Source organism: Nerophis ophidion, unplaced genomic scaffold (assembly GCF_033978795.1).
Source record: "Nerophis ophidion isolate RoL-2023_Sa unplaced genomic scaffold, RoL_Noph_v1.0 HiC_scaffold_205, whole genome shotgun sequence".
Classification (NCBI taxonomy): Eukaryota; Metazoa; Chordata; class Actinopteri; order Syngnathiformes; family Syngnathidae; genus Nerophis; species Nerophis ophidion.
Window position 1 is genome coordinate 1,296 of NW_026907127.1, and position 17,062 is coordinate 18,357.

At 40.7% G+C, this 17,062-nt stretch overlaps 1 protein-coding gene across 1 annotated transcript in view; it reads left to right on the forward strand.

The window, feature by feature from the left end:
* Positions 1-1,264: 1,264 nt before the first annotated feature.
* LOC133547835 (beta-1,4-galactosyltransferase 1-like) overlaps positions 1,265-17,062 on the forward strand; it is a 62,194-nt gene continuing 46,396 nt past the window's right edge. The window contains exons 1-3 of the mRNA XM_061893330.1: positions 1,265-1,286; positions 1,331-1,600; positions 1,959-2,203. Of these exons, the coding sequence (XP_061749314.1) occupies positions 1,265-1,286; positions 1,331-1,600; positions 1,959-2,203 (537 nt within the window). The remainder of the gene's footprint in view (positions 1,287-1,330; positions 1,601-1,958; positions 2,204-17,062) is intronic.

The following is a 17,062-nucleotide window of genomic DNA, read 5'->3' on the forward strand; positions in this document are numbered from 1 at the left end:
GTGTGATGGTATGGGGGTGTATTAGTGCCCAAGGCATGGGTAACTTACACATGTGTGATGGTATGGGGGTGTATTAGTGAACAAGACATGGGTAACTTACACATGTGTGATGGTATGGGGGTGTATTAGTGCCCAAGACATGGGTAACTTACACATGTGTGATGGTATGGGGGTGTATTAGTGGCCAAGACATGGGTAACTTACACATGTGTGATGGTATGGGGGTGTATTAGTGAACAAGACATGGGTAACTTACACATGTGTGATGGTATGGGGGTGTATTAGTGCCCAAGACATGGGTAACTTACACATGTGTGATGGTATGGGGGTGTATTAGTGGCCAAGACATGGGTAACTTACACATGTGTGATGGTATGGGGGTGTATTAGTGCCCAAGACATGGGTAACTTACACATGTGTGATGGTATGGGGGTGTATTAGTGCCCAAGGCATGGGCAACTTACACATGTGTGATGGTATGGGGGTGTATTAGTGAACAAGACATGGGTAACTTACACATGTGTGATGGTATGGGGGTGTATTAGTGCCCAAGGCATGGGTAACTTACACATCTGTGAAGGCACCATTAATGCTGAAAGGTACATACAGCTTTTGGAACAACATATGTTGTCATCTAAGCGCCGTCTTTTTCATGGACGCCCCTGCTTATTTCAGCAAGACAATGCCAATCCAGAGTCGGCACGTGTTACAACAGCGTGGGTTGGTAAAAAAAGAGTGTGGGTACTTTCCTGGCCCGCCTGCAGTCCAGACCTGTCGCCCATTTAAAATGTGTGGTGCATTATGAAGCGTAAAATAGGACAGCGGAGACCCCGGACTGTTGAAGGACTGAAGCTCTACATAAAACAAGAATGGGAAAGAATTCCACTTTCAAAGCTTCAACAATTAGTTTCCTCAGTTCCCAAACCTTTATTGAGTGTTGTTAAAAGAAAAGGTAATGTAACACAGTGGTGAACATGCCCTTTCCCAACTACTTTGGCACGTGTTGCAGCCATGAAATTCTATCTTAATTATTATTTGCAACAAAAAATATGTTGTCTTTGTAGCATATTCAACTGAATATGGCTTGAAAAGGATTTGCAAATCATTGTATTCTGTTTATATTTACATCTAACACCATTTGCCAACTCATATGGAAACGGGGTTTGTATATTGACAACTTTTGCCTGTTAAGAAGTTTTGCATGTTAACGACTTTTGTCTGCTAACGACTTTTGTATGTTAACAAGTTTTGTATGTTAACGAGCATGAAGTTCAGCAACTGGGAATGTTTGTAGGGCCGCCATGTTTCCTCAGCTGTGACCTCTCACTAGGCCAACTTGACACTGCTGACTTGTTGGTGGGGGACCAGAACCGTGCGACACAGTCCACTGTGAAACAACTTGACACAGCTGACTTGTTGGCGGGGGACCAGAACCGTGCGACACAGTCCACTGTGAAACAACTTGACACAGCTGACTTGTTGGCGGGGGACCAGAACCGTGCGACACAGTCCACTGTGAAACAACTTGACACAGCTGACTTGTTGGCGGGGGACCAGAACCGTGCGACACAGTCCACTGTGAAAGACTTGGATCCTCCAAGTATTTTATTTTGGGTGTGGTCCTGCTTGAAGTGGATGATGAGAACATAACATAAGCAAAACTACTCTTGCTTCTAAATGGAATCCTTTGTTTGAATCCCCCGCCACCCCAAAAGGGACAAGCAGTAGAAAAATGGTTGGATGGATGTTTGAATCCTGTTTCTTTCAGTATTTCCTGAGTTTGTAAATAACAAAAGGATTTTGTGATGATCTAATCACAGTAGACTCGACCATACACTGATATTATACTGATCCTCCTATGGTTTAGCATGTTTAGCTAGTCCTCCGGTGATAATGTTACTTATTTAGCCCTGTGGTCTACTGTTGGCTGCTAGGATTGGTTTGATGTGTCCCTTTTGTGTCGCCAGTGGGTCCCCTGCGGGTGGACTTCAGCAGTCCGCTGAGCCTGGAGCTCATCAAGGAGAACAACGGGCAGCTGGAGCCGGGCGGACGCTACAAACCCAAAGACTGCGAGGCGCTGCAGAAGGTCGCCATCATCATACCATTTCGCAAGCGAGAGGAGCACCTCAAATACTGGCTCTACTATCTGCACCCCATCCTGCAGCGCCAGCAACTGGACTACGGAGTCTACGTCATCAATCAGGTAGTGCCAGTCACTCAATCATCAAAATATAAATCGCCACGTCAACAAGTATCTATTACTAATGCCGTTACTAGTGTCGTCCCAATGCCGTTACTAGTGTCGTCCCAATGCCGTTACTAGTGTCGTCCCAATGCCGTTACTAGTGTCGTCCCAATGCCGTTACTAGTGTCGTCCCAATGCCGTTACTAGTGTCGTCCCATCGCCGTTACTAGTGTCGTCCCGATTCCGTTACTAGTGTCGTCCCGATGCCGTTACTAGTGTCGTCCCGATGCCGTTACTAGTGTCGTCCCGATGCCGTTACTAGTGTCGTCCCGATGCCGTTACTAGTGTCGTCCCAATGCCGTTACTAGTGTCGTCCCGATGCCGTTACTAGTGTCGTCCCGATGCCGTTACTAGTGTCGTCCCAATGCCGTTACTAGTGTCGTCCCGATGCCGTCCCAGGATCATACATTGTCAGTGTAGTCACAGGATCATACATTGTCAGTGTAGTTCCAGGATCATACATTGTCAGTGTAGTCACAGGATCATACATTGTCAGTGTAGTTCCAGGATCATACATTGTCAGTGTAGTTCCAGGATCATACATTGTCAATGTAGTTCTAGGATCATACATTGTCAGTGTAGTTCCAGGATCATACATTGTCAGTGTAGTCACAGGATCATACATTGTCAATGTAGTTCTAGGATCATACATTGTCAGTGTAGTTCCAAGATCATACATTGTCAGTGTAGTCACAGGATCATACATTGTCAATGTAGTTCTAGGATCATACATTATCAATGTAGTTCTAGGATCATACATTGTCAGTGTAGTCACAGGATCATACATTGTCAGTGTAGTCCCAGGATCATACATTGTCAGTGTAGTCACAGGATCATATATTGTCAGTGTAGTTCCAAGATCATACATTGTCAGTGTAGTCACAGGATCATACATTGTCAATGTAGTTCTAGGATCATACATTGTCAGTGTAGTCACAGGATCATACATTGTCAGTGTAGTCACAGGATCATACATTGTCAGTGTAGTCACAGGATCATACATTGTCAGTGTAGTCACAGGATCATACATTGTCAGTGTAGTTCCAAGATCATACATTGTCAGTGTAGTTCCAGGATCATACATTGTCAGTGTAGTTCCAGGATCATACATTGTCAGTGTAGTTCCAAGATCATACATTGTCAGTGTAGTTCCAAGATCATACATTGTCAGTGTAGTTCCAAGATCATACATTGTCAGTGTAGTTCCAGGATCATACATTGTCAGTGTAGTTCCAAGATCATACATTGTCAGTGTAGTTCCAGGATCATACATCGTCAGTGTAGTTCCAAGATCATACATTGTCAGTGTAGTTCCAGGATCATACATTGTCAGTGTAGTTCCAGGATCATACATTGTCAGTGTAGTTCCAAGATCATACATTGTCAGTGTAGTTCCAAGATCATACATTGTCAGTGTAGTTCCAAGATCATACATTGTCAGTGTAGTTCCAAGATCATACATTGTCAGTGTAGTTCCAAGATCATACATTGTCAGTGTAGTTCCAAGATCATACATTGGTCATAACTAAAGTTTTCCTGTGTCCTATGACATATTTTATGTCTTCATGACAAAAAGACCAAAAGATTGTGTGAAATAAAAAAATATTGACATACTCATTGTCTTTTCCAAAGGCAGTATTGTACCTTTTCCAAGTCATTGTACCTTTTCCAAGTCCTTAGTACTGCAGTACTTTCATAGTCCAACCCTGTTGCAAACCTTTGACTTGAGTTGATAAAAGGACTACATCTGAGGGTGGTCCTGGTGAGGAGGACGCATGGTCTCAGCCGGCTCTCACTTTTGGGTCAGTTTGTTGGACCAAGACTTGCACTGCTTTGTCGTTTATTGAGTCAATCAATCATTTAGCATGTTTAATGTTTACAATCTTGAGAATATTCACTGGAACTGTGGCGTTTCTTGTCAAACTGGAATGCAATGCAAACAGCGGAAGTGGTTAACCTTTCATGGACACTATGTACTGTATATTTACAGTGGAGGGGACGCACCCTCAGATAAGTTGAGTCATGTCCACACTTCCCTTTGTCAAGGTGACTGAGAGCAGCCACCACTTGCACATTCACTTCTTGTGACTTTGGAGGAATGGCTTCTAACTCTATCAGCATATACATGTTTGATATCAGTCACTGTTGATATTTTAATGACCTGTTGAACATACGCAGCCGGATAAAAAAAGACATTTGATTTTGAAATGTAACCAACGCCCTCAGCTATCAAGGTAGAACTGAAACCACTCAATAATGTCAACAAAATGGTCAAAACACATTCAACACTTAACAATAACTTATTAAAAGGAAGCTGCCCAAATAAGGAATATGTAAGAAATGCTTGATGAAATGTAAACAGAGAAACTTGAGAAGAAGTATTTTCTGCAAGTTTAGTTGTGCTCTAATGGGTGAGCGCTGCTTGGGTGGAGTGGGGATTACAAACACCTTGGTCTGACTACGCTCCTTTTTGGATCAATCCTGCTGGGGTAACTCTTCCTCTTCTATACACAATTTCTTCATTTTGACTTTCTCTTCTCACTCCACCGCCAGACAACATACTTGATACTTTTACTTGATTGGCTGTTAGCGTGTCACGCCCACTGATCACGCTAAGCCCCTCCCATTGGCCCCTCCCCTCCGTGGCAAACCGCTGCCCTTAAGTGGAAAACATGAGAAGTGAGTTGAAAATGTGAATGTAAAAAAGACCGCATGCGACCCACACCTGAACAGTGTCAAAAAATAAAGATTGGCATCAAAAAATGTCACGATACAAAAAAAGTTAGTTTTTTGAAGTCAACATGGACAAGCAGTAGGAAATGATCAATCAATCAATCAATCAATGTTTACTTATATAGCCCTAAATCACTAGTGTCTCAAAGGGCTGCACAAACCACCACGACATCCAAATGATGAATGTTACAATGTCAGTATTCTGGGTCCTTATGTTGTGTCTTGTTACACTTGCAATAAAAAGACATTTAAAATAACCAACTTAACTGTGTTTGTAAAAATATATACGACAAATGGGGACGGCGTGGCGCGGTGGAAGAGTGGCCGTGCGCAACCCGAGGGTCCCTGGTTCAATCCCCACCTAGTACCAACCTCGTCACATCCGTTGTGTCCTGAGCAAGACACTTCACCCTTGCTCCTGATGGCTGCTGGTTAGCGCCTTGCATGGCAGCTCCCTCCATCAGTGTGTGAATGTGTGTGTGAATGTGGAAGTAGTGTCAAAGTGCTTTGAGTACCTTGAAGGTAGAAAAGTGCTATACAAGTACAACCCATTTATCATTTATTTATTGATCATTTCATGGTTGAACATGACTAACTCCTCATTTAGTGACTGCTTGGTCAAATGTTTCATGGTTGAACATGACTAACTCCTCATTTAGTGACTGCTTGGTCAAATGTTTCATGGTTGAACATGACTAACTCTTCATTTAGTGACTGCTTGGTCAAATGTTTCATGGTTGAACATGACTAACTCTTCATTTAGTGACTGCTTGGTCCAGTGTTTCATGGTTGAACATGATTAACTCTTCATTTAGTGCCTGCTTAGTCAAATGTTTCATGGTTGAACATGACTAACTCTTCATTTAGTGCCTGCTTGGTCAAATGTTTCATGGTTGAACATGATTGACCCTTCATTTAGTGACTGCTTGGTCAAATGTTTCATGGTTGAACATGACTAACTCTTCATTTAGTGCCTGCTTGGTCAAATGTTTCATGGTTGAACATGATTAACTCCTCATTTAGTGACTGCTTGGTCAAATGTTTCATGGTTGAACATGACTAACTCCTCATTTAGTGACTGCTTGGTCAAATGTTTCATGGTTAAACATGACTAACTCCTCATTTAGTGACTGCTTGGTCAAATGTTTCATGGTTGAACATGACTAACTCCTCATTTAGTGACTGCTTGGTCAAATGTTTCATGGTTGAACATGACTAACTTTTCATTTAGTGACTGCTTGGTCAAATGTTTCATGGTTGAACATGACTAACTCTTCATTTAGTGACTGCTTGGTCCAGTGTTTCATGGTTGAACATGATTAACTTTTCATTTAGTGCCTGCTTAGTCAAATGTTTCATGGTCGAACATAACTAACTCTTCATTTAGTGCCCGCTTGGTTAAATGTTTCATGGTTGAACATGATTAACTCTTCATTTAGTGACTGCTTGGTCAAATGTTTCATGGTTGAACACAACTAACTCTTCCTTTAGTGACTGCTTGGTCCAATGTTTCATGGTTGAACACGACTAACTCTTCATTTAGTGACTGCTTGGTCAAATGTTTCATGGTTGAACATGACTAACTCTTCATTTAGTGACTGCTTGGTCAAATGTTTCATGGGTGAACATGACTAACTCTTCATTTAGTGACTGCTTGGTCCAGTGTTTCATGGTTGAACATGACTAACTCTTCATTTAGTGACTGCTTGGTCCAGTGTTTCATGGTTGAACATGATTAACTCTTCATTTAGTGCCTGCTTGGTCAAATGTTTCATGGTTGAACATGACTAACTCCTCATTTAGTGACTGCTTGGTCAAATGTTTCATGGTTGAACATGACTAACTCCTCATTTAGTGACTGCTTGGTCAAATGTTTCATGGTTGAACATGACTAACTCTTCATTTAGTGACTGCTTGGTCCAGTGTTTCATGGTTGAACATGATTAACTCTTCATTTAATGCCTGCTTAGTCAAATGTTTCATGGTTGAACATGACTAACTCTTCATTTAGTGCCTGCTTGGTCAAATGTTTCATGGTTGAACATGATTGACCCTTCATTTAGTGACTGCTTGGTCAAATGTTTCATGGTTGAACATGACTAACTCTTCATTTAGTGCCTGCTTAGTCAAATGTTTCATGGTCGAACATAACTAACTCTTCATTTAGTGCCTGCTTGGTTAAATGTTTCATGGTTGAACATGATTAACTCTTCATTTAGTGACTGCTTGGTCAAATGTTTCATGGTTGAAAACAACTAACTCTTCCTTTAGTGACTGCTTGGTCCAATGTTTCATGGTTGAACACGACTAACTCTTCATTTAGTGACTGCTTGGTCAAATGTTTCATGGTTGAACATGACTAACTCTTCATTTAGTGACTGCTTGGTCAAATGTTTCATGGTTGAGCATGACTAACTCTTCATTTAGTGACTGCTTGGTCAAATGTTTCATGGTTGAACACAACTAACTCTTCATTTAGTGACTGCTTGGTCAAATGTTTTATGGTTGAACATGACTAACTCTTCATTTAGTGACTGCTTGGTCCAGTGTTTCATGGTTGAACATGACTAACTCTTCATTTAGTGACTGCTTGGTCAAATGTTTCATGGTTGAACATGACTAACTCTTCATTTAGTGACTGCTTGGTCCAGTGTTTCATGGTTGAACATGATTAACTCTTCATTTAGTGACTGCTTGGTCAAATGTTTCATGGTTGAACATGACTAACTCCTCATTTAGTGACTGCTTGGTCAAATGTTTCATGGTTGAACATGACTAACTCTTCATTTAGTGACTGCTTGGTCCAGTGTTTCATGGTTGAACATGATTAACTCTTCATTTAGTGCCTGCTTAGTCAAATGTTTCATGGTTGAACATGACTAACTCTTCATTTAGTGCCTGCTTGGTCAAATGTTTCATGGTTGAACATGATTGACCCTTCATTTAGTGACTGCTTGGTCAAATGTTTCATGGTTGAACATGACTAACTCTTCATTTAGTGCCTGCTTAGTCAAATGTTTCATGGTCGAACATAACTAACTCTTCATTTAGTGCCTGCTTGGTTAAATGTTTCATGGTTGAACATGATTAACTCTTCATTTAGTGACTGCTTGGTCAAATGTTTCATGGTTGAACATGATTAACTCTTCATTTAGTGACTGCTTGGTCAAATGTTTCATGGTTGAACATGACTAACTCTTCATTTAGTGCCTGCTTGGTCAAATGTTTCATGGTTGAGCATGACTAACTCTTCATTTAGTGACTGCTTGGTCAAATGTTTCACGGTTGAACACAACTAACTCTTCATTTAGTGACTGCTTGGTCAAATGTTTCATGGTTGAACATGACTAACTCTTCATTTAGTGCCTGCTTGGTCAAATGTTTCATGGTTGAAAACAACTAACTCTTCCTTTAGTGACTGCTTGGTCCAATGTTTCATGGTTGAACACGACTAACTCTTCATTTAGTGACTGCTTGGTCAAATGTTTCATGGTTGAACATGACTAACTCTTCATTTAGTGACTGCTTGGTCAAATGTTTCATGGTTGAACATGACTAACTCTTCATTTAGTGACTGCTTGGTCAAATGTTTCATGGTTGAACATGACTAACTCCTCATTTAGTGACTGCTTGGTCAAATGTTTCATGGTTGAACATGACTAACTCTTCATTTAGTGACTGCTTGGTCCAGTGTTTCATGGTTGAACATGACTAACTCTTCATTTAGTGACTGCTTGGTCCAGTGTTTCATGGTTGAACATGACTAACTCTTCATTTAGTGACTGCTTGGTCAAATGTTTCATGGTTGAACATGACTAACTCTTCATTTAGTGACTGCTTGGTCCAGTGTTTCATGGTTGAACATGATTAACTCTTCATTTAGTGACTGCTTGGTCAAATGTTTCATGGTTGAACATGACTAACTCCTCATTTAGTGACTGCTTGGTCAAATGTTTCATGGTTGAACATGACTAACTCTTCATTTAGTGACTGCTTGGTCCAGTGTTTCATGGTTGAACATGATTAACTCTTCATTTAGTGCCTGCTTAGTCAAATGTTTCATGGTTGAACATGACTAACTCTTCATTTAGTGCCTGCTTGGTCAAATGTTTCATGGTTGAACATGATTGACCCTTCATTTAGTGACTGCTTGGTCAAATGTTTCATGGTTGAACATGACTAACTCTTCATTTAGTGCCTGCTTAGTCAAATGTTTCATGGTCGAACATAACTAACTCTTCATTTAGTGCCTGCTTGGTTAAATGTTTCATGGTTGAACATGATTAACTCTTCATTTAGTGACTGCTTGGTCAAATGTTTCATGGTTGAACATGATTAACTCTTCATTTAGTGACTGCTTGGTCAAATGTTTCATGGTTGAACATGACTAACTCTTCATTTAGTGACTGCTTGGTCAAATGTTTCATGGTTGAGCATGACTAACTCTTCATTTAGTGACTGCTTGGTCAAATGTTTCATGGTTGAACACAACTAACTCTTCATTTAGTGACTGCTTGGTCAAATGTTTTATGGTTGAACATGACTAACTCTTCATTTAGTGACTGCTTGGTCAAATGTTTCATGGTTGAGCATGACTAACTCTTCATTTAGTGACTGCTTGGTCAAATGTTTCATGGTTGAACACAACTAACTCTTCATTTAGTGACTGCTTGGTCAAATGTTTCATGGTTGAACACGACTAACTCTTCATTTAGTGACTGCTTGGTCAAATGTTTCATGGTTGAACACGACTAACTCTTCATTTAGTGACTGCTTGGTCCAGTGTTTCATGGTTGAACACGACTAACTCTTCATTTAGTGACTGCTTGGTCAAATGTTTCATGGTTGAACACGACTAACTCTTCATTTAGTGACTGCTTGGTCAAATGTTTCATGGTTGAACACGACTAACTCTTCATTTAGTGACTGCTTGGTCAAATGTTTCATGGTTGAACACAACTAACTCTTCATTTAGTGACTGCTTGGTCAAATGTTTCATGGTTGAACACAACTAACTCTTCATTTAGTGACTGCTTGGTCAAATGTTTCATGGTTGAACATGACTAACTCTTCATTTAGTGACTGCTTGGTCAAATGTTTCATGGTTGAACATGACTAACTCTTCATTTAGTGACTGCTTGGTCAAATGTTTCATGGTTGAGCATGACTAACTCTTCATTTAGTGACTGCTTGGTCAAATGTTTCATGGTTGAACACAACTAACTCTTCATTTAGTGACTGCTTGGTCAAATGTTTTATGGTTGAACATGACTAACTCTTCATTTAGTGACTGCTTGGTCAAATGATTCATGGTTGAGCATGACTAACTCTTCATTTAGTGACTGCTTGGTCAAATGTTTCATGGTTGAACACAACTAACTCTTCATTTAGTGACTGCTTGGTCAAATGTTTCATGGTTGAACACGACTAACTCTTCATTTAGTGACTGCTTGGTCAAATGTTTCATGGTTGAACACGACTAACTCTTCATTTAGTGACTGCTTGGTCCAGTGTTTCATGGTTGAACACGACTAACTCTTCATTTAGTGACTGCTTGGTCAAATGTTTCATGGTTGAACACGACTAACTCTTCATTTAGTGACTGCTTGGTCAAATGTTTCATGGTTGAACACGACTAACTCTTCATTTAGTGACTGCTTGGTCAAATGTTTCATGGTTGAACACAACTAACTCTTCATTTAGTGACTGCTTGGTCAAATGTTTCATGGTTGAACACAACTAAGTCTTCATTTAGTGACTGCTTGGTCAAATGTTTCATGGTTGAACATGACTAACTCTTCATTTAGTGACTGCTTGGTCAAATGTTCCATGGTTGAACATGACTAACTCTTCATTTAGTGACTGCTTGGTCAAATGTTTCATGGTTGAACATGACTAACTCTTCATTCAGTGACTGCTTGGTCTGTTTCTTTTCTTTCTGTATTTTCACTTGCCCCGCCCTCTTTTCCACTATTTCAACAGGTCAGCCTTGTTTGGCCTATCATATTGCGCCCAGCAGTGGAGACACGCCCCCACTGCTGGGGATCAGCCGATGGTAGCTGATGTTTGCTGTGGGCTAGTAAACTTCTCCTGTTGCTGAGTTCCCAGATGTGTGTGGAGGATCATCTTGCTGACTTCTTTTACCTTCTCACGCTGTCTCTTGGGGACATTTTCTGTCACTGGAAAACAAATGTCCACTAGTCAATAAATACTGGACGCCTTTGCCAAAACCTTTCCATGATCTTGAAAAAAGTATTTACAATAGTAATAGAAAATAATGAGTATACAGTATTAACATTAAAAAGTCATTATATTTATATATACTATGTTTGTACGTGTGTATGTATCTATATATATATATGTGTGTGTGTGTGTGTGTGTGTGTGTGTGTGTGTGTATATATATATATATATATATATATATATATATATATATGTATGTATGTATGTGTGTATAAAAATGTGTATATTTGTATCTAGCATAGCCACCATTGAATTGAAATATTTATTTCAAACCTGCACAGTACAACTAAACAGTTTTTTTTTTTACATTTTGGCAGAGATATTTATGCTAGCCAGACCGTTGTAGTTGGCTGAGCTGCACACAATGATCTGGGTTAAATGCATTGCAAACTCTTTGAAGATAGCAAACAATAATAAACCAATCAGGGTTGCCGGGCGGGACTGCATAGATGTGACGTAGCACCCAAGCGACTGTTTGATTCAAACAACAACGGCGGGACGCAGTCCTCGCTGCGTCCTGTGCTGACATTGGACCAAACAGCTGCAATCTATGGATTATTCATTCGTTCAAATATGAACAGAGAAGGCTTTTGAAGGCATTTATTGGTGGCAAGGATGTTTTGGCTCTTCTTTTGACCGAGTTTGGATATCCCAGCGTGGCTCTCATCAGCGTCACGGCTTGATTTCCATGTCAGAGCTTGAAGTAGCACCTCCTTCAAGATAACGGACAAGTGAATTATCCAATCACATGCGAGGACTTTTTGACCACGCCCCGCCTTCTGAAATACATCTCCTATTGAGAAGTCCCAGATCCTTGTGTGGAGCTCAGCCAACTACAAGGATCTGGCCAGAGTCAGGTTCGAGCACCATGGCTTGTGCTGGGAAGATTCTAAGCGTATGATTCTTGACAACAGCCTGAAATGTCTACAACAAATTAGCTCTGTGGTCAGAGCAGCTCATGCTCTTGACAAAGGTGGAGCCCTTGGTTGCAGAAATAGTTATTCCTGCTTTTATTAGCTCTATAAACTGCCGTAAATCAGCGTCTTCTCCACAAGCTCCAGTTAGTACAAAATGCAGCTACTACAAAACATACCTTTTCTCTCCTTTGGCTCTTGGGTTGTTTCTAGGATACTTACCAAAGTCCTTGTGTTTGTGTCCATGGTCTTGTTGCAGCATACTTGGCTGATCTTGTGACTGTTGGCAACGCTCTGCGCTCATCTGAGACACAAGTGTGCAAGTGCCAAGTGCTAATGAAAACAATACAATGGCAGACGAGAGTTGCAATCTAATACGGAGCTCGCCCATGAAAAACTTGACACACAATTATTGAAAATGTTTTAGGTTCGTATTTGTCCCAGTCTGAGTTGGCTCCAAAGCAAGTGAGAAGTACTGGTACTTTAGTGCACACATGTCAAATTCAAGGCCTGGGGCCACTTGGTATTTGTGGCCTGCGAAAGCCTGCAAAAAGTATGCCTCAATTTTTCTTTCAATTTAGACAGAAATATTGTGTACTGCAAACGATGGCATATCTTTTGAACTTGACCACACAAAAAACATGATATTACACAGGTGTGGCCAAAGTTTTGTTGTTCCGCAACATATTTTTGAAAAAACAACAACAGAAAGATAGGAAAATAACAGCAAACAATTGTGATGCAATGGGGGAAAAAAGTTGACGATTTCAAAATAACTCAGGGGTGTCCTAACATTTTCACTTATAAAAAGTCGAAGTATTTTGGGTCATTTTGGAGGTTTTTTTGGGTAAAAAAACCCACCCCCAAAACCAACATAATAGTTGGTATGGTATGTGCTTATAGTGATAAAATGTATTGTTATTATTATTGTCAAAATTTCAGCTTTTTGTAATTACATCACGTCTTTTTGCTCCTTTTATCTTTTTTAGTTCATTTTAGCCCAGTGATAATGAAAAATTCCAGACTTTGTCACCTAATCAACACTACAAGTACCACAAAGGATGGAGTCACTTTTGACAATCTAACAGGGTTAATGTTAGCTTCTGCGCTGCTAAAATATAAAAGACTCACTCGAGGAGGCCTCATCAGTTGGTGCTCATAGACTGTGATTGGTCACATCGAGGCACCAAAACTCCAAATAATTATACTCTAAAACCAGGATCCTATTGTCAAAGCCAAAGACAGTTGTTTAAGACTAATTTCCCCTCGTTAGCGTTGGGGTGTTGTGTGGCAGAAGGATGGTTGTGGATCCACTACTACCAGTCCTAAATAGTCGGAATCCCCGGTGTAAACCATGGAAGTCCCGATCCAGGTTTTTGCACTTCCGATCCGATACCGATATTGTTTTTGCACTTCCGATCCGATACCGATACTGGCCGATACTGGCCTATCCGAGCATGTATTAGAGTTTGAAGTTATTTAGCCTACTTAGTTGTCAGATTCATGCTGGAAAGGATTGAAGTACTCTTGATAACAACTAGCCAGCTGAATGAGGTGAGTTTGAATAATACATTATAGCTGGTATTCAAGGATAAAAACAAAATATCAAAAATTATACATGACAAATAGGGCTGGGCGATATATGGATATATACGATACATGGCAGGTTTGTCTCTGTGCGATACAGAAAATGACTATATGGTCATATTCGATGATGTGTTCTCACACAGTTGCTTTAAGCTGCGGGCATTACATTACTGGCGTGTCTCACTCCTTCTCGTCTGTCCTTCTCACAGAGACGTCAAATAAGCCTGCCTTCTTCCATACGTCACACACTGTCACGTGTCTAGCGTCATGTGCTCTCGCCGAGAGCTAACGTTAGCATGGCTAAGGTTAGCTGAGGCAGGTGGAGTTACTTTTAGCTGCAGGCATCACACAACAGGCCTTTCTCAGTCCTCCTCGTCTCTCATTCTCACAGATACGGAAAACAAGCCCGCCTTCTTACATACGTCACATAATCTCGCGAGTCTAGCGTCATAGCTCTCGCTGATCAGAGAGAAAGAGATGGTGCCAAACTTATCACGAATGGAGGAAAAACAATAAAAGCCCAACATAAAGAGCAGGGGGTCCATCATCTGGTGGGGGTTTGGTTCCAAGTGGCAAGATATTCAGCAGACAACAGCAATATGCTGTTCAATGTATATACTATGATGATTAACCTGTGTGATGACTGCATTATGCTGATAGTATATATTTGTACCATCAATAATGTACATAATTCAATGTATATACTCTGATGATGAACCTGTGTGATGACTGTATTATGCTGATAGTATATATTTGTACCATCAATAATGTACATAATTCAATGTATATACTCTGATGATGAACCTGTGTGATGACTGTATTATGCTGATAGTATATATTTGTACCATCAATTGATTAACATGGATCCCGACTTAAACAAGTTGAAAAACTTATTGGAGTGTTACCATTTAGTGGTCAATTGTAGGGAATATGTACTGAACTGTGCAATCTACTAATAAAAGTATTAATCAATCAATGCAAAGTATGCAGCAAAAGTGTTACTACAAAAAGGTAGCAACACTATTAATTTGTTCTCTCATTTAAAAAGTCACCCGTGAGAGAATGAAGAGTATTTAATGAATACACTTTTGCTCAATTGACTTAGTTGTGATTTCCCTCTCTGCATGAAAGTTTAAAATGTGCATATATGAATGCAGTATGAAGAAGAATGTTTGAATGTAGACACATAGAATCATCATACTGCTGTCATTATATGTATCAAGTGTTCAATCAAGGCCAAGGCAAAATATCGTAATATATATTGTATATCGCAATATGGCATCAAAATATTGCGATATTAATAAAAGCCAATATCGCCCAGCCCTAATGACAAACATAAATGGCATCATTAAACAGTAAAAAAGTGAACAGTATAAAGTGCAAATAATGCTGTAAACATTATTAAAAAAGCAAAACACACAAACAACCTGAATGGGATAAAATATCTATAACTCAGCATCAATACTTGCGCTTGAACAAGTGTAAACTTTAGAAAAAAATTAATGAATAAATAAATATCCACACACTCCCTTCAATTGTTTGCCCCTGTCAGGGGGGGGGGGGGGGCAAACAATTGAAGTCCAAGCATAATGGGGAGATTCTTTCTAACAAAGACGAGCACTTGAAGATGCTCAGGTGTCAGCCTGCTCCTGTCTTCATCTATGAGTGCTAAAAAGCCTCTCACTCACAAGAGTCATTAAAATGTCTTACAACTTTACCACCACGCTTGACTTTATGTTGGCATGTTTTGCACTCCACCTCTTCATCTTTTTCGTTTTTTAGGGTAAAATAATCCCACACAGCTGACATTTTTTCCGTAACTTTTAATTCACACGGCCATCTGATTGGTTGGAACACAGACTTGTGGATGTTTTGAAGGTGTTCTGGAAAATGCAGAACGGAATTTAGGGAGCAGTAGATGAGTGGAATGTATTATTTAAATCGGTGCGTTGGAAAACACGGACCAGAGTTTTTAAAGAAAACTGGATCTGGATCGGCATTTTCCCATGCCTTGCCGATACGCATTTTTTGGCAAATATCGGCGGCCAATCTGATGCAAATATCGGATCGGGACAACCCTAGTGTAAAAATTCCATTCAGTTGTAAACAAACGGCATTGTGGTCACCTTCTGTGAGCACCATGTTTCTAACTCCTGTTATTTGTTGGAGGATAACTTGCTGAGTCTATTAGGAATAGTTGAAGGGACAGTGTTGTATGTGAGAGACAGGTGATGTCGCAGACCACCTACTCCCTTCAGGGAGGGTTTTTCAACCTTGACAACTCCTCTTTCATACCATCCGTCGTCCTTGTCCAGAATCTGTACATGTTTCTTCTCAAAGCAGTGCTGTTTCTCCCTGAGGTGCAGGTAGACCTCTAAGTTTAGACCTGAAGACTTTGTTGTCAAAGACGGCTGTTTTTCCCCGAGTTGTAGGTAGACATCTGAGTCTAGACCTGAAGACTTTGTTGTCAAAGACGGCTGTTTCTCCCTGAGGTGCAGGTAGACATCTGAGTCTAGACCTGAAGACTTTGTTGTCAAAGACGGCTGTTTCTCCCTGAGGTGCAGGTAGACATCTGAGTCTAGACCTGAAGACTTTGTTGTCAAAGACCGCTGTTTTTCCCCGAGTTGTAGGTAGACATCCGAGTCTAGACCTGAAGACTTTGTTGTCAAAGACGGCTGTTTCTCCCTGAGGTGCAGGTAGACATCTAAGTCTAGACCTGGAGACTTTGTTGTCAAAGACAGCTGTTTCTCCCTGAGGTGCAGGTTGACATCTGAGTCTAGACTTGAAGACTTTGTTGTCAAAGACGGCTGTTTTTCCCTGAGGTGCAGGTAGACATCTGAGTCTAGACCTGAAGACTTTGTTGTCAAAGACGGCTGTTTCTCCCTGAGGTGCAGGTAGACATCTGAGTCTAGACCTGAAGACTTTGTTGTCAAAGACCGCTGTTTCTCCCTGAGGTGCAGGTAGACATCTGAGTCTAGACCTGGAGACTTTGTTGTCAAAGACCGCTGTTTTTCCCCGAGTTGTAGGTAGACATCTGAGTCTAGACCTGAAGACTTTGTTGTCAAAGACGGCTGTTTCTCCCTGAGGTGCAGGTAGACATCTAAGTCTAGACCTGGAGACTTTGTTGTCAAAGACAGCTGTTTCTCCCTGAGGTGCAGGTAGACATCTGAGTCTAGACCTGAAGACTTTGTTGTCAAAGACCGCTGTTTCTCCCTGAGGTGCAGGTAGACATCTGAGTCTAGACCTGAAGACTTTGTTGTCAAAGACGGCTGTTTTTCCCCGAGTTGTAGGTAGACATCTGAGTCTAGACCTGAAGACTTTGTTGTCAGAGAACGCTGTTT